Below are 25329 nucleotides of genomic sequence, written 5' to 3'. Positions count from 1 at the left end.
TGAAGACCTGTGCCACAAAAATGGACTTTCATAGACAATTTTTATGAGCACTCTTCTGATTACTAATTTTAGAACATGTTTTTATTCTTATAAATTTTGGCCTTTGACTTTATCTGGAGAGTTTTTCTTGTGAACAGCTATATAATTTGTTATATCTCTCTCCTTTTGTACCAGTTTTAACACTCTTTTTCTCCTTTGTCTGTATTTAGAAGGACCTGCTTTTTTTAAGGCTATAGCTAGGACATCATATTCTAGAAATAAATCAGAAAGCACAGGACCTAAAGACCTAATATAGACAATGACACATTTTAAAAAAGGAATGTGAGACCTATAATATTCTGTTTCTACAGGATGCTAAATAGCTTCCTAAAGGGTCCTTATAAGATTCTTGCAATAGATCTTTTTCATAGATCTGTTTTGTCTTCTTTTTTTCCTATATGGTTTTCCCTTGTTTTATAATTTTTTCCCATAATTTCTAAGTACCTTCTCTCTTTTCTTTTTTTTTCTGTCTCTCTTCTCTCTCTCTCTTGCTTCTTGAATGCTCACCCTCAAATGAGGCTAGACTGTTATGTCAACAGAGTATAGAGACATCACCCAAGTTTGCTCTGAAGTGAGGGTCCCATCCCTTTTCAGAGACACAAATGGAGTCAAGACAATGTGCTTGGTCCCCAGTCCAATTCCCAGTTTACATTGTCTATTTGCCAATCCAGACTTTGCCACTTATAAGCTGTGTGACTTTGGGTGAGCTGCTTAACCTCTCTGTGCCTTAGTTTTCTCCCCTGTGAAAGGAAGTTGATAAATATACCAACTTCACAGAGTTCTTAGGAGAATTAAATGAAATACTTTCAAAGCTCTTGGCACTATGGACTGCCCATCATAAACAACAAATATAACTAGCATTATCATTGTTACTCCTGCCATACTGTTGCTGTTACCGCTACCACTACCTGCTCTGTAGGCAACCACGCTCTTCTGACAGGGCACACTCTTCCACCTGTGCTGAGTGTCCCGTGTGCTGACCCACGGCTGTACGGGAGAGAATTCCCCTTTCTGAGATCTAACGCACCGCTGCCCATCTCTCCCTCCCTACCGCCACTGAAACAAGCTGCTTCTTTAGCCTTTTTTTTTCCCCCAGGAGTTTGCATCTCAGAATGTTCCCTACAAAGTGGCCCAGGTGCTTTGAAGGGCGGCACCCATGTGGCCCAGCAGTGGTGGGGGGCGGGGGGCAGGTTCTTGTGATTCTGTTGCCTGTGTGCTTTTCTTTTCCATCACGGTTTTTAACGGGATACTGGAAGGGACTGCATCAATGCCTGCTGGCCAGGTATCACACCATCTTACACCAGATATCTAGTTCCCTGCTTTTAAATGGAACACAAAGTGAAGGCACAGCCTGATGTTTGTGTAGACGGCCCTTTCAGCAGGCAAGGTGTCCATGCCTTTTTTATTCATGCTTTTTAAGTAATGCAAGAAAATCTCTCTGACCTGCAGTGAGACTTTGATTTTAACCTGAGATGGATAAGGGAGTGTAATAGATCCCTTTTTACACACATTTAGGTAAGTTAGAAGATCCGAGGTTAAATTTTCTCAGGAGTGCTAAGACTAAATGTAAAGATGGCCTAGGAAAACTGCTAAGACAGTATCCTGATCATGTTCCCAGGAAAATGCAGAACCTTTATGAGAAGATCTGTGTACTGAAACCCGTGGCATTACATTTGGAATGAGGTTTGTATAAGTCACCTGTAGTGACTGAGTTTTAATAATGTATGAGTCCACAGTTTCTTCATTAAAAATTTGGCTGCTTTTACAGTAAGAAAGGCCAGAAGAGGCATACATAATAACAACAAATAAATGAACAGCTCATAAAGTTCTTGTGGTTGAAATACAATCAGGATCATACACTCAATCAGGTCACATGCCCTCAGGCCCAGTTGGACACCTACCTTTTTCCCTGTGTCCTTCGAGAGCTGTCCTAATTCTGGAGGGGTGGGGATGGTTGCAGACACTCTGGGTATCTGGGGGCCATTGAGAGTTAAGAATGTACCTATGAAGTAAGCATTAGAAACATTTAGGACATTGTAACTAAAATAAGAACAGCGATAGAGACTCTACACACATATGCTGAGATGCATCAAGCCCAATTTAAAGCACGAAATTACAGACAATTTGACAAACATTTTTAAGGCCTTTAATACACAAGCAAAACAAACTCTGATATTGGTTGTATAATTATATCTGACTCATGGATAATAACATCAAAACATGGAAAAACATCTCTTTCCATCCAACAGGGACATCTCTCCCTACCAGCATACTATGTCCAGGGCACAAATGGTAAAAATAAGCTCTTTCTCCACTTCCACATGAGTCATGCAGATACCAAGAATTTGATGACATTAAATAATTAGTGGAGCAGAATTCCAACCATGTTATTTACAGAAAATTTAAGCCCCAAACTTGATCTTAATGGCTCATATTCCTCTTTACTACTTCTTCTATTATTGCCAGGGACTGGAAAATTAAAGAACTTTCTTCCTGGAGATTGCAGTGTGCCTTAGACTGCATAAGGTGAATAGGGTTGGTCAGTTGTGGGGTTCCTTTGGTTAAGAGTGTTATAAAGAGTTCCATTTGGACACGGTCACAGAGAACCACAGGGACAGCACCCATACATACTGCACTCAGAAATTTCCCTCTGCTGTGATCTGGGCCCAAGGCCAGAAGAAGTATGAATTGGCTCTCAGGGTCCTCTCCCTGACACTCTGTACCCTGGGTGGAGGCAGACAGAGGGAACGGGGCACAACCTCTGTCTTGGATCAGAAGTCTGGGAGCCCAACCCTCTGATCTGAGGTATTCTACTCAATTTTGCCCAGAAGGTGTAATGTTCTGATGCAGACAGGATTCTGGTTGATCTGATTTGCTAACTTAGAACAGTGGCCTTTAACATGGAGAACTTACACCCCAGGGGTATTTCAAAGGTTTGATGGTCTTAAATTCATAGATACTGTGAACCTAAGATTCTCCTATTTCCTTGACTTATAAATATTGCTATTCAAGCGTCATGCTAGAAATGTAATATTTTAGCACACGTTGGGATTTTCTGGTAGATTGCAGAGATGGGAGTTAGGCAATTTTGGACTAATGATTCTCTTCTTCTGTGCCCTGGATTTGTCAAATATCCATGTGAGGGATGGTTTCATGAAAGCAAGGCAAAAATAATGTTAACTAATGTTGAGTAAGAAAGGTTGATTATTGAAAATGCCCCCTCCTGCAATGCATTTAAATATAAGCAGCTCTTTTCAGCTCTTCTCAATATTTATCCCTTAGACACATTATTTGCTAGAAAAAACTCCAGACCTTATATAGCAGAGCAGTATAGGTGAGTGTCCCTAATATTTTCAAATGTAACTAGAATGTTTTCTTAGACTATTAACCTTTTCAAGATATACTAAAGTTCTACGAGATCTTTCTGCTTGGCACTTATTCTTCAACCAAGTAGTTAAAACAATTTTTATTAAATACTGCTTGAAATGTGGATTGCAATACAGTATAATCCTCATCTTCTTTCATCATAAAATGTTTAGTGTTTTCTACCTCCTGTTAATAAAAAGCAAACGATATCCTATGTACAAATTCTTTTAACGTCACCTACTTTATTTTTTAAATGTAAAAGGAAACATTATGGATTCACCTCATCAAGAAATGCATTGTCAATAAAATTGAACTTTCATGCTTAATAATTATTTAACAAAATTTGTAATATGCTTATGTTGTTTACTTTTTGTATTTTTTTAAAGTTTATTTATTTTGACAGAGAGAGAGAGCGGGGGAAGGGCAGAGAGACAGGGAGAGAGAATCCCAAGTAGGCTCCTCGCTGTCAGTGCAGAGCCCAATGCAGGGCTCAAACTCACAAAACTGTGAGATCATGACCTGAGCCCAAACCAAGAGTCAGACACTTAACCGACTAAGCCACCCAGGCACCCCTATGTTAACATATTAATAATAGATCCTGGAAGGATCTTGGGGAGGTAGCGGAGTAAGAGGATACTGAGCTCACCTGTCCCACATTTCCAACTGGATATCATCCATATCCAAGTCAATAAACAGGAGAGCGATCAGAACGAAGACAGGCAAAACAAACTCCAAGACTACTGATAGAGAAGAAGCTGCATCTGAAAGGTTAGAAAGGTCAGAAAGGTGGAGGGAGGCTGCCTGCAGGAGGAAGGCAGCTGCACAGGCAGAGAGGGCAGAGAAATGGGCCCTTGCACCAGGGAGCTCACATGGGGAAGACTAGTCCCCATAACGTTTGACTTTCAAAACCAGAGGGGCTGAATTCCACGAGTTTGTAAAACCAGTGGGACTGGAGCCAGGAGCTTTAAAACTCAGCTGCCTCAGCACCAGGTGAGCTGGAAGGGCCATAGCTGGGTTGCCGCCCTTAAAGAGACCGCAGCCTGTGTGGAGCGGCAACATAAAAATGGCAGCTTACACAATGCCAGGGGCAAATGGGACACAGATCTGTTCACGATGATTTCCGAGTATGTTGGGGGACTTCTCAGAAAACGAGGGAGCTAGCAGGTGCCATTTTTCTCCCCTGTCCCTAAGCATAAACAAAGAAGTGCCTGTGGGAGGTGGCGCTAAACAGAGACTTGCTACCTAACCTGCTACCAGTGCACCATGTCTACAAGTTCTCCTGAGGACTTGCCCCTTCTAAGCCTGCTAGCCTCAGTCCTGGGCTCAGGGCAAATTTTGGTAAAGTCACGAGTGCACCCCATGCAGCCACCAGGTGCACAGCTGCCTATGCGTGGTGCACACGTGCACTGCCCCAGGCCCAGCCACGTGCCCCCAGCCACGGCAATGCTTCAGGGGGATCCGGCATAGGACCAGTGGCCCAGTACAAATTCTGTTAACACCGTTGCCCCACTCTCAGGTTCACTAGTGGGCATATCCACTCAGAGCTGGCCTGTCTGGGTCCCACTAACACCACAGGGAGCAAGCACAGCCCACAACAGGCAGATGACTGCACTGAAAGGAAAAGTAACTCAGACACAATAGCAGGGCATAAGCAACACACACAGGATGCTCTCCTGAAGTGCCAGGTTCTGGTGCACAGGGGACATTGCACTGTGGGTTCTCCAGCACCTCTTCATCATAAAGTTACTACTTTCAAGAGCAGAAGGCACAGCAGACTTTCTTAACACAGAGAAACAGACACAGAGATGCAGACAAAATTAGGAGATAGAGAAATTTACCCCAATTGAAAGAACAGGACAAGACCACAGCCAGACACCTAAGTGAAACAGATAGTTTCACTAAGTAACATACCTGATAGAGAATTTAAACACTGATCCCAAGGATACTCACTGGACTTAAGAAAAGAGTGGAAGAAATGAATAAGACCCTTAACACAGAGATAAGGAATAACATAGCAGAAATAAAGGGCTCAATAAACAAAATTAAAAACACATTTGATGGAATGAACAGCAGGATGGAAGAACCAGAGAAATGAATTACTCGAATTAGAAGAAAGAGCACTGGAAAGTAATCAAGTTGAACAAGGGAGAGACAAAAGAATTATGCAAAATGAGAACTCAGGCTCATTCAAACTCAGACTCATTTAAACTCAGACTCTATCAAACGTAATAAGATTTGTCTTATAGGAGTCCCAGAAGGAGAGAGAAAAGGGGGAAGAAAATTTATTGAAGAAATAGTAGCTGAAAATTTCCTTAATCTGGGGAAGAAAATATATATCCAGATCTAGGAGACACAGGGAACCCTCACCAAATCAACAAAAGGAAACCCACACCATCACATATTGTAACTGAATTTGCAAAACATTGGATAAAGAAAAAAAAAACCATTTAAAGCAGGAAGACAAAGGGATGCCTGGGTGGCTCAGTAGGCTGAATGTCCAACTTCGGCTCAGGTCATGATCTGACCGTCTGTGTGTTTAAGCCCCATCTCGGGCTCTGTGCTGACAGCTCAGAGCCTTGAGCCTGCTTCAGATTCTGTGTCTCCCTCTCTCTCTGCCCCTCTCCCACTCATGCTCTGTCTCTTTCTCAAAAAATAAACATTAACAATTTAAAAAAAAATGGATTAAAGACGTAAATATGAGACCTGAAACCGTACAAATCTTGGAAGACAGTACAGGAAGTAATTTCCTTGACACTGGCCATAGCAACTTCTTTCTAGATATGTCTCCTAAGGCACAGGAAACAAAAGAGAAAATAAATTATTGGGACTATATGAAAATAAAAAGCTTCTGCACAGTGAAGGAAACAATCAACATAAAAGGCATCCTAGGGAATGGGAGAAGATATTTGCAAATGACATACCTCATAAAAGTTTAGTATCCTACGACTCAACACCCCTAAATAATCCAATAAAAAATGGGCAGAAGATATGAGCAGACATTTCTCCAAAGAAGGCATACAGATGGCCAACAGACACATGAAAAGATCTTCATCATCACTTAACCATCAGGGAAATGCAAATGAAAACTACCATGAGCTATCACCTCACGCCTGTCAGAATGGCTAAAATCAAGAACACAAGAAACAACAGGTGTTGGCAAAGATGTGGGGGAAAAAACACTTGCATGCTGTTGGTAGGAATGCAAACTGGTGCAGCCACTCTGGAAAATGGTATGGGGTTTCCTCAAAAAGTTAAAAGTAAAACTACCTTATTATCCAGTAATAACACTATTGGGTATTTGTCCAAATAATACAAGAACACTAATTCAAAGGGATACAAGCACCCCTATGTTTATAGTGGCATTATTTGCAATAGCCAAGATATGGAAGCATCCCAAGTGTCCATCGATTGGTGAATGGATAAAGACATGAGATACATATATACATAATATATAATATATATGTATATACATGTGTATATATAGTGTACATATATAACATATACATAATATATATGTACATATATATACATAATGTACATATATATTACATACACATACATTATATATATATTATATATATATAATATATATAATGGAATATTACTCAGCCATAAAAAAGAATGCAACCTTGTCATTTACAAAACATGGATGGAGCTAGAGTATAATGCTAAGCAAAATAAGTCAATCAGAGAAAGACAAATACCATATGATTTCACTCATATGTGTAATTTAAGAAATAAAACAAGCAAAGGGAAAAATGAGAGAAATCAAGAAGCAGAGTCCAATTATAGAGAAAAATCTGATGGTTACCAGAGGGGAGGGGGGTGTGGGGGTAGGTTAAATAGGTGTTGGGGATTAAAGAGAGCACTTACTGTGATGACCACATGGTGATGTATGGAAGTGTTATATTACTATTTTGTGTACCTGAAACTAATAAAATACTCTATCTTAACTAACTGGAATTAAAATAAAAACTTAAAATAAAAAAGTAAATAAAAAGGTAATAAGAGAAATATTAAAAATAAATACTAGTATATTAATAATTAATAACATTAATCCATAAGAATGTTATAAAGTTATATATATGTTTTGATAGTAATTTAATAACGGGAGATCAATAAAAATACCTTTTGTAATCATAAAGGTATCTGAAAGTAACAGTTTTATTTTTAAATGTCTATATTTATAATATGCTGATTATCTTTACAACATCCTTTGCAACTATTTAAACTTATAATGAAATATTTTAGATGTCAACTTACAAATGTACAATAAATAGTTTTTTTATTTTTATTTTTATTTTTTTAAGTTTATTTGGAGAGAAACAGAGACAGTACAAGTTGGGGGGGGAGGGGCAGAGAGAGAGAGATAGAGAGAGAGAGAGAGAGAGAGAGAGAAAATCCCAAGCAGGTTCCATGCTGCCAGCACAGAGCCCAACATGGGGCTTGAACCAATGAAACTGAGATCATGACCTAAGCCAGAACCAAGAATGGGGCGCTTAACCAACTGAGCCACCCAGGCACCCCTATAGTATTTTAAAATCACATTTTCAGGGTACACAGCTGAAAACACTGACTTAAAGTCCTGGAGGGAATAAATCTGTGGATTAGGTCTTTACTTCATCACTTCTATGAAATAAGGTAGTGGATTCTTTTCTCCCTAACTTCATCTTTTCTCATTCACCTCAGTTCTTTACTGAGTACCGTATACCTCTTGGTAAAATAAAAATGATTCTGGTTTTGAGATGCTATGAGATTCCAGCTAAAACCTCAACCATTTGAAAAGTGTAGTAATAGAGAATGGAAATTTGGCCATCCCGGGTTTTAGGAAATTCTGCTTTAAATCAGTGAAAAGTAGTTAATTCAATCTTGGCAGTAACCTTAATTCCCTAGAAATTTAAGGTTCCAGATAGAAAATTACAACTGTAGAACTCATTCAGTCTAAGAAGACAGAAGACAGAAGGCATCTCTTTAGATTAATGTGTTAGACTGTATCAAGCTCACTTGGGAGAAAGTTGGATATATCTGACAATGGTGCACAATGTAAAACCAGATGTTCATACTTTCCAGAAAAAGTATATTTCCAGTGTTAAGTCTTATAAAACGTCTATTTTAAAATGCTTCATATTTTAAATTATATGTCTAATTCTCGGGCTTGAATTATTATTATTTATGAGATTGATGACAATAACAACCATAGAAGCTGAATATCAGCAGTAAGAATGTTAATAAAAGATATTAAAAACTTTTTAATGGCAAATGAAGTCCATCCTTTCATTATTTTCTAAACTCAAAGGTTAAAAGAATGTAGCCATCCTGTTATATAATGACATAAGCTGATTTAATATTCACAGGCAAGTGAGCATAATGCCTTATTGTGTCAAGTACAGATTTTGAAATTTCATAATTCTTTTTAATTTTTTTTTTAATTTGAGAGAGAGAGAGAGAGAGTGAGTATGAGTTGGGGGAGAAGGGAGGGAGAGAGAATCTTAAGCAGGCTCCAAGCTCAGCACAGAGCCTGATGCGGGGCTTGATCCCCCAACCCTGGGATCATGACCTGAGTCAAAATCAATAGGCAGATGCTTAACTGACTAAGCCACCCAGGCGCCCCCAGATTTTGAAATTTTAAATATGAATCAAATTCTTATTCAATGCTGTTCTACCTTTAAAATAAATTGATCTACGTGTATATTGCAAGTTATAGTTTTATACTTAAGTGGTTAAGAACTACTTTCAGGGGGAATAATGGTATTCCAGTATCTCTTCTCATGATTCCAATAAATTATCTAAGTATTCTATGTTTCACAAGCCTCAAAGACAACCAGCAATACCAGATTTCCTTTGGGGAAATAGGTACTATTATGACATTAAATTTGAGATTACCATTATGAGGTACCATTATGAGATTATGAGATTAAACCAAATAGGTACCATTATGAGATTAAAATTTAAGATTATTCAATGAGGGGCACCTGGGTGGCTCAGTCAGTTAAGTGACTGACTCTTGATTTTGACTTAGGTCATAATCTCATGGTGCATGGGATCAAACCCTGTGTAGGGCTCTGTGCTGACAGCGCAGATCCTGCTTGGGATTCTCTCTCTCCCTCTGTCTCTGCCCCTCCCCAACTTACACACACACACTCTCTCTCTCAAAATAATGAATTAACATTAAAAACAAGATTATTCAATGAGTTGCCAATGATCAAAATGAAAGCATTTCTATTGGGTTTTTTTTTGTTAATAACAAATCTTTAGTTCTTTGCAGGCTCAGAAACTTGGATCGTGACATAAGATTTTATGAATATTGATTAGATATTGATTTCCTTTTACTCACTAGTTTTTCTGGAGAGTTTTCAAGACTCACAATCAATTGATGAAAAGAAAAAAAGAATTTGAGTGCATTGGGAGCTGAGGTATTGAACATGGGGATGGGTGGTCTCAGAGAGCCATTTGTTTCAGATAGGCGTGAGGGAACTGAGTCTAGCAAGATTATTTCCCTTCAATACTAATGTATAGCTCTTAGAGGTGAAATATGCCAGGGCTTTAACATGTATAAGGATCACCTGCAGATCTCATTAAAATCAGATTTTATTCAGTAGATTTGGGTGTGAGGACTGATAGTCTGCATTTCTAATAAGCTCCCGGGAGACATTGATCCTGCTGGATCACTTTGAGTAGTAAGAATTTAGAGCACTGATACTATTCTTCCAGCCTACAAATGAGATGTTTGGCCAAGATTTGGAGGCCATGGCTTTCTCATCAAGTCAGCTGTCAAGCAGTTATAAGAATTTAAAAGATTATTTAACCTCAAAGGGAACTATTATTTCCTTCTGTAAAATTATAGGTCTGGACCAGGTGATGTATCAAGTCATTTCAGAACTATAAAATTTAAGGATTTTAAGATAACCCTTATCGTATTTTGGCTACTATCTCCTTTACTTTCCCTCATAAACAGTTTATTGCGCTGTATTAGTCCCTAAGGTCACCACTGAGTTGTGCTTTGCATTCTTTGAGGCCAAGATGATAGTTATTTTTTAAATGTCAATTTCCATCTTCCTCCTCCATAATTCTTAGAACACGATTCAGATTTGTATTTTTTTTTAACTTTAAGAATTCTTATAAGTCCTGAGTCTGTGGGATTAGTTTACCTGTTTCCCAAATGAAATGTAGTTCCCATGATTTCACATTTTTCAGACAAGCTGTAATATTCTTAAATAGAAGGGTGATCCTTTAATTGGACCGATCTCATACACGGCACCCCTGCTAAGTGGCAATAACTAGTAACAGTTTTAAAATATATTTAATAGGGAACAAATTCTTTCCCTTCTCTGAATAGAATTCGAGTCAGCTCCTTCCTGTTTATTTCCGTCGTCAACATCTTTATTCAGAACTTCATATAACTCTTGTCTGGACTACTGTACTAATCTACCAACTTGTGTTCCATCTCCAGCCTTTCCACCCCATAATTATTCCTATAAACCTCTGCCAGATTTCAACAAAATGCATGCCTCTTTTAGTCAAAATGCTGCAATGGCCTTTATTCAACACCTCCATGCTATGGGGTCAGGTTCCCACTACTTCCCTTCACCAAGTATTTTCTACACTTTCCATGCCTGTACCTCTTTATACATCTCTTCCATCTGGTATACCTTCTTCTATAAAACCCTACCAATTTTTTAAGATCTATTATCAATGCCAGTTCTTGCTAAAAATGCTCCCTGATTTTTCCAGCAAGAAGATGAACTCGTGTAACACTTTGCTTTTGATTCTCTCCTCAGCATCTACTACCTGACATTATAATTTCTGTATATACGCCCTCTTGCTCTCTACTATACAATTCTCGGGAAACTGTAGTATGTCTTCATTTTTATAGCTCTCACAGTGCTTTTTCAATTCTCTGTATCTGTTGAAGAAATGAGTGAATGTATAATATAGCTTCACTGTTCTACAGATCAAAGTGCTCAGAAACTGCAGAAGTTTAAAAATTATTCCTTGGTCTTAATCAGTATTCATTTCCAGGTAAATTAATCTCTGTGACACAGTATCCTCTTGTATATTTTGGGGTGGAGGTAAGGGATGTCTAGTAAATTTTTTTACTCAATGGTTATAAAACATCATGCTGTATAAATGCTGGAAAAGAAGGAAATATTTTGACTTTCTGGATCATGGTAAATATTGTCATAGGATATGTGTGTTTCAGATTCAACTACAGTGTTATGAAGAAAATTTTATGTGTGAAAAAGATTATACAAAGATGACATAATTTATATTTAAGATTTTAAAGAGGCAACCCAACTATATTGGCTTCACAATTTATTACTATATGGGGTTAATATTTTCAAAAGGAAAAGCAGAATTTCTTCCTTAAGATACCATAGACAACACCTTAGGAATGCGACCATTATTGTCTATCATGGCTTGAGGACCATTAAAGGTGTTCTGAACAAGATATATTATTTTACTAAAACATGTAAGTGAAGGAGCACCTGAGTGGCTCAGTCAGTTAAGTGTCCAGCTCTTGGTTTAGGCTCAGGTCATGATCTCATGGTTCATAGTTCTAACCCTGCATTGTTGGGCTCTGTGCTGACAGAGCACAGCCTGCTTGGGATTCACTCATTCCTTCTCTCTCTGCCCCTCCCCTGCTCATGCACTTTCCCTCTCTCAGAATAAATAAATTAAAAAAATAAACCATGAAAGTGGAAAAGTAAAAAATATATATCTATAATCATTGTAGGATTTGTGAACTTTGGACACATATTAAATTGATTTCCTGTGCTCCATAAGATACAAAATGATGGTCAGGAATTTTGAGATCCAGTGCATTAACCCTTTCAGGATACTAGGTTGCTTTATCAGTGCAATACTGCAATTTTAAGAACCTTAAAAGATGCAGCTTGAGAAAACTTGTTCCACAATCAAAGCAATTAGCTATAATTGATCTGTAATACTACAAAAACTTTTGGGACTAATAGAACATTTTAAAAAATCTTAGTTTTACATAATTTTCTTTTTTTAAAGTTTCTTTTTGAAAGAGACAGAGCATGAGTGGGGGAGAGCAGAGAGAGAGAGAGAGAGAGAGAGAGAGAGAGAGAGAGAGAAATCTGAAACAGGCTCTAGGCTCTGAGCTGTCAGCACAGAGCCTGACATGGAGCTCAAACTCATGAACCATGATATCATGACCTGAGCTGAAGTTGGAGCCTCAACCAACTGAGACACCCAGGTGCCCCTGCATAATTTTCAACATTAACATCTCTTCCAGTCAATTCCATTGCCAGAAAATATAACTTTTAAGTAATTCTAACTATAAATACAGTAATTGCATTCAAAAAGACTTTGAAAAAGATCACTTGAAAAATCTATGTTAACTATAGAATTCTCCCATCTTTGTCTACCAATATTAAATTGAGAAGAAAAAAAAAAAACAGGGTTATAATTATTTGAGGAATATTTTCTGTGATATTCTTTTCTTTTTGCACCTATCAATCCTTCCACTGAGGTCATGGAAAACAGATGTATATAGAGAAATTAAAACTAATAGATTTAAATTAATATCCATTATATGCATTTGAGAGCTCTCTTTTGCCATAGTATTCACTGCCTCCCTAACACTCTTGATATGATACTGTTTCATGCCAGGAGTTAGCTCATCAGTGAGAAAATCAAGGGAAGTTTATGTTCTTAACCCCCAGGTTACATACTCTAGTGCGATTCTCTTTTCTTTAAGTGTCTTCCTCTAAAAAGTCCCAGCACATAGCTTAGATGGCACCATTCAAGTGGTCTAGCTTGATACAAATGTCAATATTGTCTCTGTCGTGTATCCACGGAATAACCTCTCTAATATACTTGTGGAATATAACACAGTCTTACCATGATTCTATTCTCAGAGAGATTATTTACATAATGACTTGTTATATTATAAAGTGAGAGTATAACAACAAACCAAGAAACCAGATTTGCACTGATAGTCTTTATCACTTTAGAAAAGCTTACACGTGACCTTCTTTACAAATTTAAATGTGTTCATAATTTAGGGAAAAAAATGTATCCCCATGGTTCCTGAAGAGAGAGCTGAAATTGGGAGACTGTGGAAAAGCGTGTATCATATGATGGCAAAGAACCGCTGCCCCGAATTTTCCTGTAGGCTTTTACTAAAGTTTTCTCTAGCTTCTTCCATCTACCTCATGTCACGAGTACTTGTAATTTAAACATCCAAATACCAGGTCAGAAACATCGAGGTCTGATCCAGTAGTTCCCAGAGGGTGGCACGGGTACTACTGTCATTGTACACGATGATTTTAGGGGGTACACCAGCCAACATTTTGTAATTTTAACAGATACATGTTGATTTTCAAGTATTAGCAAAAATATACCTAGCAAATCAAACTCGTTACTCTACAATTATTCTTTCTTGGGCCAAGCTTTCTTTTTACATAACTTTAAGTTTAAAAAGCGAGGGCATTTAAAGAAAATATTAGGTAAACACTATGTGGGGCTTCTGACAAAAGTCCTGATGGAGGCTGGGGAAACTCTGATGAGTGGGAAAGTGAGTGGAGTGGTTGGGGTCGGTTAACGGTCTGGTTTTAGCTCTGTCACTAGCTGTACCTCTTTAGCAAGTCGGACTTCTTTGGGTATCTATTCCTTATTTGTAAAGAAATGGTTGGGGTGACCTCTAAGGTTCACTCCAGCACCACCATTCTATTGTTTTGTTCTCTTGTCAAATGCCATTATAAGGAACATCGATCTCTGTAAAGTGAAACTAAGCATTCTAAGCCTTAACACAGGATGTGCTCACTTAAACTAGTCAGGGAAATCGGCAGACCTAATGTGGAATTTTTTTTTTTTTTTTGAAGTTAAAACACACGATTGGTAGATTAGACTAATCCTTTTAAAGATTAAAGATAAACTTGAATTTACTTAGCAGCTTTACTTTGCTTTTTGCACATGGGAGGGATTCCAAGTACCTTTGGATTCTCTCATGAACATAATAGCCAGACAGAGGAGAGTTTTATGTGCCATATTTGACATGTGCTACTAACATTCTCATCTGGGATTAAAAAGCTTGGATGTCCCTGATACAGTCAGATGAAGCATTTAACTAAAGTCAGTGTTGGAAAAAAAAAATGCAGTTCAACTTGAAGGGGAAAAAAGATGGACAATCACTAGCTTAAGGTAAAGACTTATGTTTTAAGAAACAGGAGAAGCCTGAAGCTTTATAACTTAAAATAGCTGTTTGGTTTCTGGTTTTAATTTTTCACTATGAAAATAGAAAATATGTTAACCAATTGGCCATTTTAGGAGGTAATAAAACGTGAACCCCCAAATTAGCACTATGTGCCTCTATGAGACTGTCTTGAATTAGTTCTTTTCCCAATGGCTCAAATCAAAATCTAATCGTGATTACTAAAAACCATTCAATGTAGAAAAACTACCTCTACCAAGTAATATTTACATGGTCAGCCAGACTGTTTTTAAAAATAATCTCTAAAGTTTGAAAAGTAAACCCCCTTGTCCTTGAATTGGAGTTGGTGTCCCTTTTTCTAGAAGGTCCCAGGTTCACAGGAAAGACTGTCTTCTTGAAGGGTACCTATCATTACTTCTGGCCTAAAAAGAAATTGTATTAACCAATTAAATTGCAAAATGAAAAGAGAAGGTTTCTATGATGATGTTGAATTCTGTGAATATTTGAACTAAATATTTTGGAAATTATCAAATTTAGGACTAATGTACTTCTATTTTCTATTTGGAATACTAATCACATCTATTTAACCTATTCAGCTCAACAAACAAATGAACAAACACCAACAAAACCAACACAATCTATTTTTGGTGGAAATATATCTGCTTGTAAAGGTACAAAAAAAAAATAGCAAAGATGCTATGGGTGAAAAATTTTACCTGGGATCTCAAAAAGGGAATATTCAGAGAACACATCTAAACATCCAATGTAGACACATAGAAATTGGCCCTCTGGAATACCACCAACTTCATTATCTGTTGCAACTTCAAAGGCCTCTTGGAAAATATGGCTTCACAATTCCTAGTTTTTCCAACTATCCTATTAAAAATATCTATAACCGTGCATTCTTGATCTGTGATAATAATTTGACCTCTGTCATCCTCAGTTACACTTGGTCTGGGAAGTACCAAGTGTCCTGCTTGGAGCTGCTCCTGGCTGGATCAGTCACTGCTGATTTAGTCTCCTCCTCAGAATGGCAGTCAGTCTTTGTCCCGTCTCATTTACGGAAGATGCTCGACCGCTGGGAGGATGGGGCTGGGGGAAAGTAGGCAAACCTGAGCTGCTGACCCTCTTGGGTTGAACTGAGGTTGGGGCAGTGGTGGGTTTTGACACTCCATGCAGGCTGGGGATTTTGATTCCTTTTCCAGAGTTCAGTCTTGTAAGGCTTCTCTCTCCTTGGCTGCTGACCACTGCAGCAGAGGAGGTTAGGCTGCCCTGGTTAAGGGAACACGGCGACAAAGGTAAACTTCCACTGAGCTTCCTGAGCTCCAGAAGCTGTTCTCTGGCTTGGCTCAAAGCCTGTGTCAGTTCAAAGCGTTCTTCACACTCCCTGCGCACTGTTTCCTGAAGAAAAGTGTTCTGAAATGAGAGGAGAAGCATCCCTAGCTTTAAACTGTACATTTGGATGGTAATTGGCAATATAAATGGAGAAGTGAAATGGAAATCAGAGGTGCGTCTTTGACTGTCTTTGTGGCTACTCTACCACATGGGACAGACAAGTCAAAAACGCAAATGATTTGTGAAGCTGGAAAGAACTTTGAGAGGACATTTGGTTCAACCCTTGCAGTTTGCAGAATAGGAACCAAGAGCCAGTATCACTCAGATGGGTAGTGAGGGGCTGGTGCTGGAACCCAGAACTTCTAATGCTTACTTTAGTGGGGTTTCAGCTCGTTGGCATATGTGATGCCTAACAGTTAACATCTGCAGGGGCAAGTATGTTAATTTATAACGAAGGTAAGCTGCAATACACAAGACAGGTAAAATTGCTTGAATTATAAGATTGAAAGAATAAAACATATCAGGAACAGCGCTTAAACAATAGAATCAGCTACTTTATATGACGCTTTCTCAACGGGACTTAAATATACTGATCGTTTGTTATTTTGTAAGATATATATCAAAATAAAGAAGAACGTTATTTGCTTTTAACTCCATTTGACAATCATGTATCAAGTCGCCAGAAGCTGTAGTGGATACAATACCTGCCCTCAATAAGTTTGCAGCCTCATGAGTTTGAGCAGAGCTGTTTTTTATGTCTCCAACAGGATTTGGAACCAAGGGTAGAAGTTATGTAGTTGAAGATAAGGAAGAACTTTTTAAAAGCCAGAGCTGTCTGGAGAATACCCTGAAGGGTTAAATCTCACTTGACTGGGATGGACTGGAGCAAACTTAAACTTCAAATGGATGACTGAACTAGATATCACTAAGGTCCCTTCAAATTCCGAGACTATAGTTTTAGTTAAAGAAGTTACTCATCTTTCGTCTATGGAATTCATCCAAATTATTTCAAGGTCCATGGTAAGAATTAGCTCTTGGATCTTTCTAACCTCCTGACATGTCTGTAGAATGTCAAAAAAGAGGTTGAAAAGCAAACAATTCAAAGTAGTAAACAAATAAGGAAACAATTAAAATGATTGTGCTAGAGCCAGCAATAGCACTGCTAGGAATTTACCCAAGGGATGCCGGAGTACTGATGCATAGGGGCACTTGTACCCCAATGTTTATAGCAGCACTCTCAACAATTGCCAAAGTATGGAAAGAGCCTAAATGCCCATCAACTGATGAATGGATAAAAAAATTGTGGTTTATATACACAATGGAGTACTACGTGGCAATGAGAAAGAATGAAATATGGCCCTTTGTAGCAACGTGGATGGAACTGGAAATGTGATGCTAAGTGAAATAAGCCATACAGAGAAAGACAGATACCATATGGTTTCACTCTTATGTGGATCCTGAGAAACTTAACAGAAACCCATGGGGGAGGGGAAGGAAAAAAAGAGGTTAGAGTGGAAGAGAGCCAAAGCATAAGACACTCTTAAAAACTGAGAACAAACTGAGGGTTGATGGGGGGTGGGTGATGGGTATTGAGGAGGGCACCTTTTGGGATGAGCACTGGGTGTTGTATGGAAACCAATTTGACAATAAACTTCATATATTGAAATAAAATAAAATAAAATAAAATAAAATAAAATAAAATAAGATGATTGTGCTATAGGATTCTCCGACTAAAAATGAATTTCCAACAGGTTAGTTTGTAAAACTACCCAAGGCATTGCCAAATCTGTCAGTGGGAAGTATCTTCCCAAGGCTTTTCCTGAATAATCTGCTGTCAGTGGAACTAAGTAACAAAGCATCAGAGAAAGTAGCATCTTCCTGTATTTGAGTTTCTTGTAATTATGATCAGAACTCTATTCAATTCCAAATTTGGTCAGAATTGAAGAATATGGCACAATTCCAGATTGACAGTTGCTCTGTAATTTTCTATAAAATCAGCAGCACGTCTGGGTCAAACAAAGCTTCATCACTTTCATATATTATTAACATACATATGGGTCCATATAAGCATATATATTTTTTTAAATAATGAGGGTTAAGTACTTGCTTCTAGTTAGGTGCTTTTGTTTTTTTGTTATTGTTTTTGTTTTTGTTTTGAGAAACTGGAGACCAAGGATGGTGTCTGTGGCTTTATCATCTGGCTTTCATTAATCCTACCTGAAATACTGTTGAAAAGGCAAGAGAGGAAGGGCCAGGGAAGAATATTAGTAAGTTGCTCTGTTAGATGTCATCTCATCTCCTGTTCTGACAAAGAAAAACCGTGAAGCCCTACTGCTTATTTGACCTGCTGAAAGCAGCCCAGCCCTGAAGTGGTAGGTCCTGCTCCCAGCTGCCCATGCCTAAATGAATTGTCTAATTATATCAAGCATGCAGGGACCGATTTGTTTCTGGACACAGAAGCAATTAAAAAAAAAATAAGACACTTCATCTATCTTTGCCCAAGTTTTCTAAACTTAATCTAAACTTTATTTTAAGTGGCACACCATCAATGCATTATTTCCTATTAATAGAGTTAGCGGCAAAATATGTTGAAGTGATTAGATTCAAGGGGCTTTCAATTACTTAGTATAAAAAATTCCCTTGATTAAGAAAGTTATGAGAAAGAGTTAAGTTTATTTGAATAGATAAAAGAAAAGAATGGATAGCAGTTAACTGATGAGGTCAATAAATTGCTGACATGAATAACAGGTGCACCAATATGGAAGGATAACGTAATGGGTGATGTGATGACAAGGGCTCTCATTAAAATAAAAATAAAATTCAATCCATTCACTAAAATTAAATTCACGTCTGAAAGGAAAGGAGTGGTGTTCTATGGAAAACATCCGTAAAGCAAGTCACCTAAAAGCTATTTTAGGCAAGTGACATTGCACTAAAGGAGGAAATGAAAAGGTGGAGTGGACTCAAAGATGTCCCCATAGCAAGTATAATGGGAACAAAGTGCCGGCCAACTCCAGACTGGACTTTGGAAGGGCTGCTGATCATCTTGGTCTGGGGCCCACTGCTCTGGAACTCATCCTTTTTCAAGCTATTAGCTTCCAGTACAAAGGACTATTTCTCTTTCTTCTGTTATTTCAAATCAGGAGGACCTCTGAACTGAAAACAGGCTCCAGAATTAGGACTTCTATTTTTGTATTTGCCATAAACACTGTGAAATCTCAGGTGAATCTCACAATATCTGCATATCCTCTGCTACCATTACCTCCTGTTTTAAAATTGAGATTATAACTCAGTTTTGTACAACAGGCAATTCAGATGTTATAATTTATTCAACCATGGAGTATCAAAATGGAAATAGAACACATCAAGTTTAGAGGATTGCTATTTCGAGGGTGGGGTGTGTGTGACAGGGCATGACAAGAGCACACATGGATGTGGCCAGAGCCAGTAAGGGAAAATTCCATCATGTGTGGAAAAGAATCACTCACTTGTGATTAGATTGCTTTCAGTGATTTAGGCAAAATATCTATCTTTTGGGGCTGTTTTTTTTTTTGAAGGTTGTTTTTTTGGAAGAATTTTAATGTGTGTTTTCACTGAACAACGTAGGAAAATGTGTAAGATGGAAATTCAGTAAGATTGAAAATCCTGGGCAAACATGAGACTAATCAGTGAAGCCCTAGAATTCTAAACGTTTCAGGTAAAATTATCTTTGGTCATATTTTAGCATGGTAAAATGGTAAAGAAGGGGCAGTGGGGTTTTCCAGGCCAAATGGGCAGTGAGTGCAAATGGCTGGTAGTGACAGTGGGAGAGGCACATCTTGGGATGACACATGGCTTAGTATGATTTGGATGCAGAATGAACAGGCAGGGAAGAGTGAGCAGGGTCTGATCAAAGATGACTGTAATAACATGCTAAATATTAGAGTTTTAACTTAATTATGAGGGTCATATGGAGTCGTTGAAAGGTTTATTTCAAGCATGGGGCTGGCATGGTCAAATTTGCATTGAAGGAAGATCCCTTTGCCAGCTCTACGGAAAATGGCCCCAAGTGGGGCAAGAAAGGAAACAGGGAGGATCATAAGAGACCAACATTTTCACAGAGGAGGTTCCTATCCCCTGCACCCCTTGATTAGGGTGGTCTGGGCACAGGAGAATTAGTGTTTCTGGGTCCTAAAGTTCTGTTGATGGTGAAGAGCATTACCAGTAGAATATGTCTATAACATTTTCAGATGAAGGCCACTTTGGGCTTAAAATATGGCTTAATCACACTCCCACTGGGTAAGTAAATGTCAAAATGAAAATATAAATTAGCTTTCCATCTGTTTGAAATTTCTAATATTAAAAAAATGGCCAATTTCCCCCACTCTTTACAATGTAAAAGTAGTTTATTTTTGTGTTTGTTTTCATTTTTTTCCCTTAGAGACAGCTGGATTGTTTTCAATTCCAAAGACAGTGGAAGAAGCAGGAGAAGGCTTTGCTGGGTAACCTGATCATTCTGAAGATGAAAATCCCATTTGTGATGGCAATCACTTGAATTTGGCAATTTGGGGGGAACATGCCAGGAAAGCAAGTCCTCAGTGAAGAACAACCACAGATGGCTGTCTTTTTTATGCTTTACGTCCAATGAGGTCTGAACCAGTCATGGAATGATCAGATTATAGTTTCTACCCACCCACACGAGATATATCCCAGGGTGAGTAGATGACTGGACAACTGGGTGGGGAGCCAAGGCAAAGGGAAACTGGAAAAGGTGTGGAAACCAGAAAGCTGAGTAGGAGCTAGCAAAGGATGTGCCCAAACTTCCATTTATGGCTTCTGTTCAACTAATCTGATCAGCCCAAAACACTGCAGAAAAACAGAAGAGATGGCCCTTTGATAAGACAGGAATGAGAACCTGAATAGATTTCCAGGAAAGAAGTAAGATGGATGGTAGGCAGGCTGTTCTAAAATTGTATTTCTGTGCTCACAGACTTAATGGACATTGTGAAATAACTACTGCAGATATATTGAAACAGAAGTAGAAATGGGGAAATATAAACAACCCCTAGGACTAATATGCCTCAAGAGCAGATTTTCAGAATGGGGAGGAAGAGCCCTTGAAGGCACAGTGTTCAGGATTCAATTGTCTAAGTCAATAATCTAAGATTTAATTAGTATTAATTAAATACAATGGAAACAATTTCTCCCTATTTTTTCTCATTCTGTCAATTTTCTGGCATCTATACTCTGCATCCGGGCAAACTGTCTCCAACATGTAAAAGGCGGTCTTGCTTAGCTCTCCCTCTGCACTGCTGAAGCCTCTCAGTCTGACTGCCTCACTCCTGTCTGCCCCATGCCTCATGGTTAAGGTTCTCAGGTTGTTTGTTCACCCATCCTCCCTGCCAACCAACCCTAGGAGTAGCCCATGGTCACTAAAAGCTTTCCCAGTTCTTTCTCTGCTCCCTGTGGAGCCAGAGGTTAGAGAAGAGATTCATATGTTCTAATTTTATTTGGTCCCTAAATTGAGAACTAAGTGGTTCCACTAATTAACTAACTTAATTTACTAACCGGTGCTTTGTTTTCTCATAAATGGAATTACCAGAGAAATGTGTGCCATTTTATCTATATCAATTAAATATGTAAATATAGAAAATGCATATCCTTGGAGTGGCTCAGTGGGTTAAGTGACTGACTTTGGCTCAGGTCATGATCTCATGGTTTGTGGGTTCAAGCCCCGCATCGGGCTCTGTGCTAACAGCTCAGAGCCTGGAGCCTGCTTTGGATTCTGTGTCTCCTTTTCTCTCTGCCCTTCTTCTGCTTGTGCTCTGTCTCTCTCTCAAAAATAAAAAATAAAAAATTTTTACAAAATGCATATCCTAAAACTAAGCAAATCCCTCCTGCCAAAAAAAAAAAAAAAAAAGCTCTTTGCAAACACCATATCTACCTCAAATTTAATCTTTGACTTCACACAAATCCATCCTTGCCAGATTTATTAGTAAGCTTTCCTAAATAAATGGGTTTTCTTTTTTTTTTCTTAAATAGGTTTTACATTTGAAAAATATTAGCCCCACATTGGGCTCTGCTATGAGCATGGAGCCTGCTTGAGATGAAAAAAAAAAAAAAAAAAAAAAAAAGCACTCCTTCACACTTCCAAGTTCTACCTCCAGGGAATAACTATTTTCAGGTTTTTAAGCTGTTTCTTGTGATATTTATTTCCATATTTCTATGTAATAACATTATGCAGTTATCTCATGGTTTTTCAGTTTTGAAGTCATTATCTAATGGCTTCATAGGATAAAAGATGAGGATTCAGCTTCCCATTCCAACTCCTAGCAGGTGTTTCTCTTTTTCCCATGAGCAGATATTCCTGTTCCCTGGGAGAAATTTCTATCACAATTTTGCTGAAAAATCTTCCCAGTTTCCATCACAATTTTTATTTTGCTTTATATGATTATAGTATATAATATTATGTAGACCTGAGCCATGCAGTGTACTATGATTACATTTCCTTTCTGGCATGGCTTCCTTTCACAGTTAACTATTGTCCCACTATTTATCTGCTTAGGTTTCTGGGTTGTTGATTACTTATTTTTCACCAAATCTACTTATATAAGTGTAAATATCCTCTCAGCATGTTCGAACACTCCATGTAATCTATCAGCTTCTCTTATATTGGAGACATACTTCTAAAAACCCTCCATTCTGCTGAACCCAGCCTGGTTGTTCTCTAAATCTGTTGCCCTGCTGTAATTCTCAGATTTCATCCTTTCTCCCTCTCTGACCTGAAAACTTCCCAAGAACTTATGTTTATCCTTAAGGTATAGATATTTCATGATGAAATGCTTTGGTGGAATGGCTTTACCATTCATTATGCTGAGTGGACCCTTCTTCCAATATAGAAGTGTATGTCCTTCAGTAGTTAGAAATGTTCTTGATTAGTTTCTGCACTAATCTTTCCTCCACTTTCTCTGTTCTCTCTTTCCAGAACTCCTCTAATTTTCTTTTCTTCTCTCCATCTGTTTGTTTTTCTCTTCTATTTTCTGGGAGATTTATTCATCTTTATCATCTAACCCAAATATTGAATTTTTTACTTTAGTTCTTATATTTTAATATTTATTCTTGTTCTTTATTCATAGCCTCTACTTATGTTCCATGGATGCAATATCTTTTCTTTTCTCTCTCAGGACATTAATTGTACTCTTTTTTGAAGCTCCCTGCATGCATTATTTTGTATCTTTTTCTTCTGAGTTGCTTTTTTTTTCCTTCTGAGTTTTACTTTGATCCTAGTTTGTCTCGTATTTGAGGTGTTTCTAAAACATTTGATGATCTTTGGCTGTTGACGTTTAAAAAGGAGTCTCCTAAATGTTACTGGAAGCTCTGTGTGTCTAGGTGAGGGCTTAATGACTGGTATACTTCTTAATGGGTAGATTAGACATGACTATTGCCATTTCACTGGGAGATCCCAATTGTCAATATCCATAGATCTTTTTCCTCTCCTCTCCTCCTCTCTCCCCTCCCTTCCCCTCCCCTCCCCTCCCATTCTCCTCTCCTCTCCTCTCCTCTCCTCTCCTCTCCTCTCCTCTCCTCTTTTCTCTTCCTGCATTTCTCCAGAGAAGATTCTTCCAATTTCCTAGCTGTTGATATATAAACCTAGTTGTCTATTCTGGGAAGTAAGTGGGTAAAGTGGTTCAAGAGGTCTCACTCTGAGGTACAGACTTTCATTCTAGCCTTATCCCACAATCTGTTCTTCTGTATCCTCAGGTGCAAAGCCTCTTACATTCAGGTTTTTCTAGAGTATAAACCTTTGGTATACTGCCAGGATGGTGGGTGAGGTTGCTTAGGGGTTAGTGAGGGCATCCGAGGATCTGTCTGTTCCTTTCGCAATTATTCAAACAATCCTGTTTTCAGATCCACTCCTCTCCCTCTTTCAGAAGTATCTGGTGTCTCCAATCACTGAGTCTTTCCAGCATTGTGTCACATAATTGGATTTGCTCCTTTTAGGGTTCCACCTCACTTCCCCAATACCCACAGGCATCAGGTTTCAATATCCTACAATCTACTAATTACCTCTCAACACTGCTTTCTCAGTTTTCAAAATTTGATCAATGTCTCTTTCATCTAGTGTCAACTCCTTCCTCTCCTGTTCTCTTTTCCTTATGGATATATTCACTTTTTATTAATTTACTGTTATTTTAGTGATGTTTTGGGATTACATAAACATATGTATTCAATTCTCCATATTTAACCAAGAGCATTATTATTATTATTATTATTATTACTGTTTTTATTTTATTTATTTATTTATTTATTTACTGTAAATATTATTTATTTATTTATTTATTTATATTTATTATTTATTTATTTATTTATTTATTTTATTTATTACTGTTTTGAGAAACAGAGTGCAAGCAGGAGAGGGGCAGAGAGGCAGACACAGAATCCAAAGCACGCTCCAGGCTCTGAGCTGACAGTACAGAGCCAACGCGAGGCTCAAATTCACAAAATGTGAGATTATGACCTGGGCCAAAGTCAGACGCTCAACCCTCTGAGCCACCCAGGTGCCCCAAGAGCATTGTTTTTTCTTTTTGAATGTCTTTCATCTTCATTAGATGGCTACAGAAACTGATATTTTAAAATTTCTGTCCCATTGTCTTCCTTACTGATAATCTTAAGACAACAAAAATATTGAACTTCCTTTGGTAGTTCCTTTCTGTTTTTGTTTTGGGTCCCTTTTGGATTTACCACATTCTTCCTCTGAATTACTGAATTACAACACGTAATTCTCTGTCAGTGCAGCTGGGCCACACTGTCTTGACAGGACTCACATGAAGCTAGTAGGAAGGAAAACTGGCAGCAAGAATCTGTTTTTAAATGATGTTCTATTCCCTAACATATTATATTTCTTTTTGAATTCTTTCTTCTTTTAAAAAAATATTCCCTTTTTTTAGGCGTGTCTTTTCCCTATGAAGGATTTTCATGGGCCCCCTTTCAACATTCACATTTCCCATACAGCTCTACTTTCCATTTTCTCCCCTTTCACCTGCATCTTTTGTTGCTAAACCTTCTTGATCCTGGTGTTCCTGTGGATGCTCTCCAATCATCCGGCTCCATGCAAGAATGCCCATTTGCCCTTTAGAGGCTCTGGCTTTCCTCCTATCCTTAAGAACATTCTTCATACAATTAAAAACAAAGTCCACCCATTCTCTGGCCTCTTGAAAGAGAGCAGAGCTGGGGCGCCTGGGTGGCGCAGTCGGTTAAGCGTCCGACTTCAGCCAGGTCACGATCTCGCGGTCCGTGAGTTCGAGCCCCGCGTCAGGCTCTGGGCTGATGGCTCAGAGCCTGGAGCCTGTTTCCGATTCTGTGTCTCCCTCTCTCTCTGCCCCTCCCCCGTTCATGCTCTGTCTCTCTCTGTCCCAAAAATAATAAACGTA

The 25329-nt window shown here is 38.4% G+C and overlaps 1 protein-coding gene across 5 annotated transcripts in view; it reads right to left on the bottom strand.

Moving 5' to 3' along the window:
- Window positions 1-459: 459 nt before the first annotated feature.
- Window positions 460-25329, bottom strand: part of LEKR1 (leucine, glutamate and lysine rich 1) — a 202486-nt gene continuing 177616 nt past the window's right edge. For 3 of the 5 annotated variants that reach the window (XM_040480578.1, XM_040480580.1, XM_040480583.1), the window contains 2 exons: window positions 15697-16000; window positions 460-2041 (listed from right to left, as the gene is read on the bottom strand). In XM_040480578.1, coding sequence (XP_040336512.1) covers window positions 1734-2041; window positions 15697-16000 — 612 coding nt within the window. In that variant the 3' untranslated portion in view covers window positions 460-1733. Of the gene's footprint in view, window positions 2042-15300; window positions 16001-25329 lie in introns of all 5 variants that reach the window. The other 2 variants (XM_040480581.1, XM_040480582.1) reach the window with 2 other exon arrangements.

This window comes from Herpailurus yagouaroundi, unplaced genomic scaffold (assembly GCF_014898765.1).
Source record: "Herpailurus yagouaroundi ecotype Mexico unplaced genomic scaffold, PumYag 159, whole genome shotgun sequence".
NCBI classification, from domain to species: Eukaryota; Metazoa; Chordata; class Mammalia; order Carnivora; family Felidae; genus Herpailurus; species Herpailurus yagouaroundi.
This window is presented reverse-complemented; position numbering and strand designations above follow the sequence as displayed.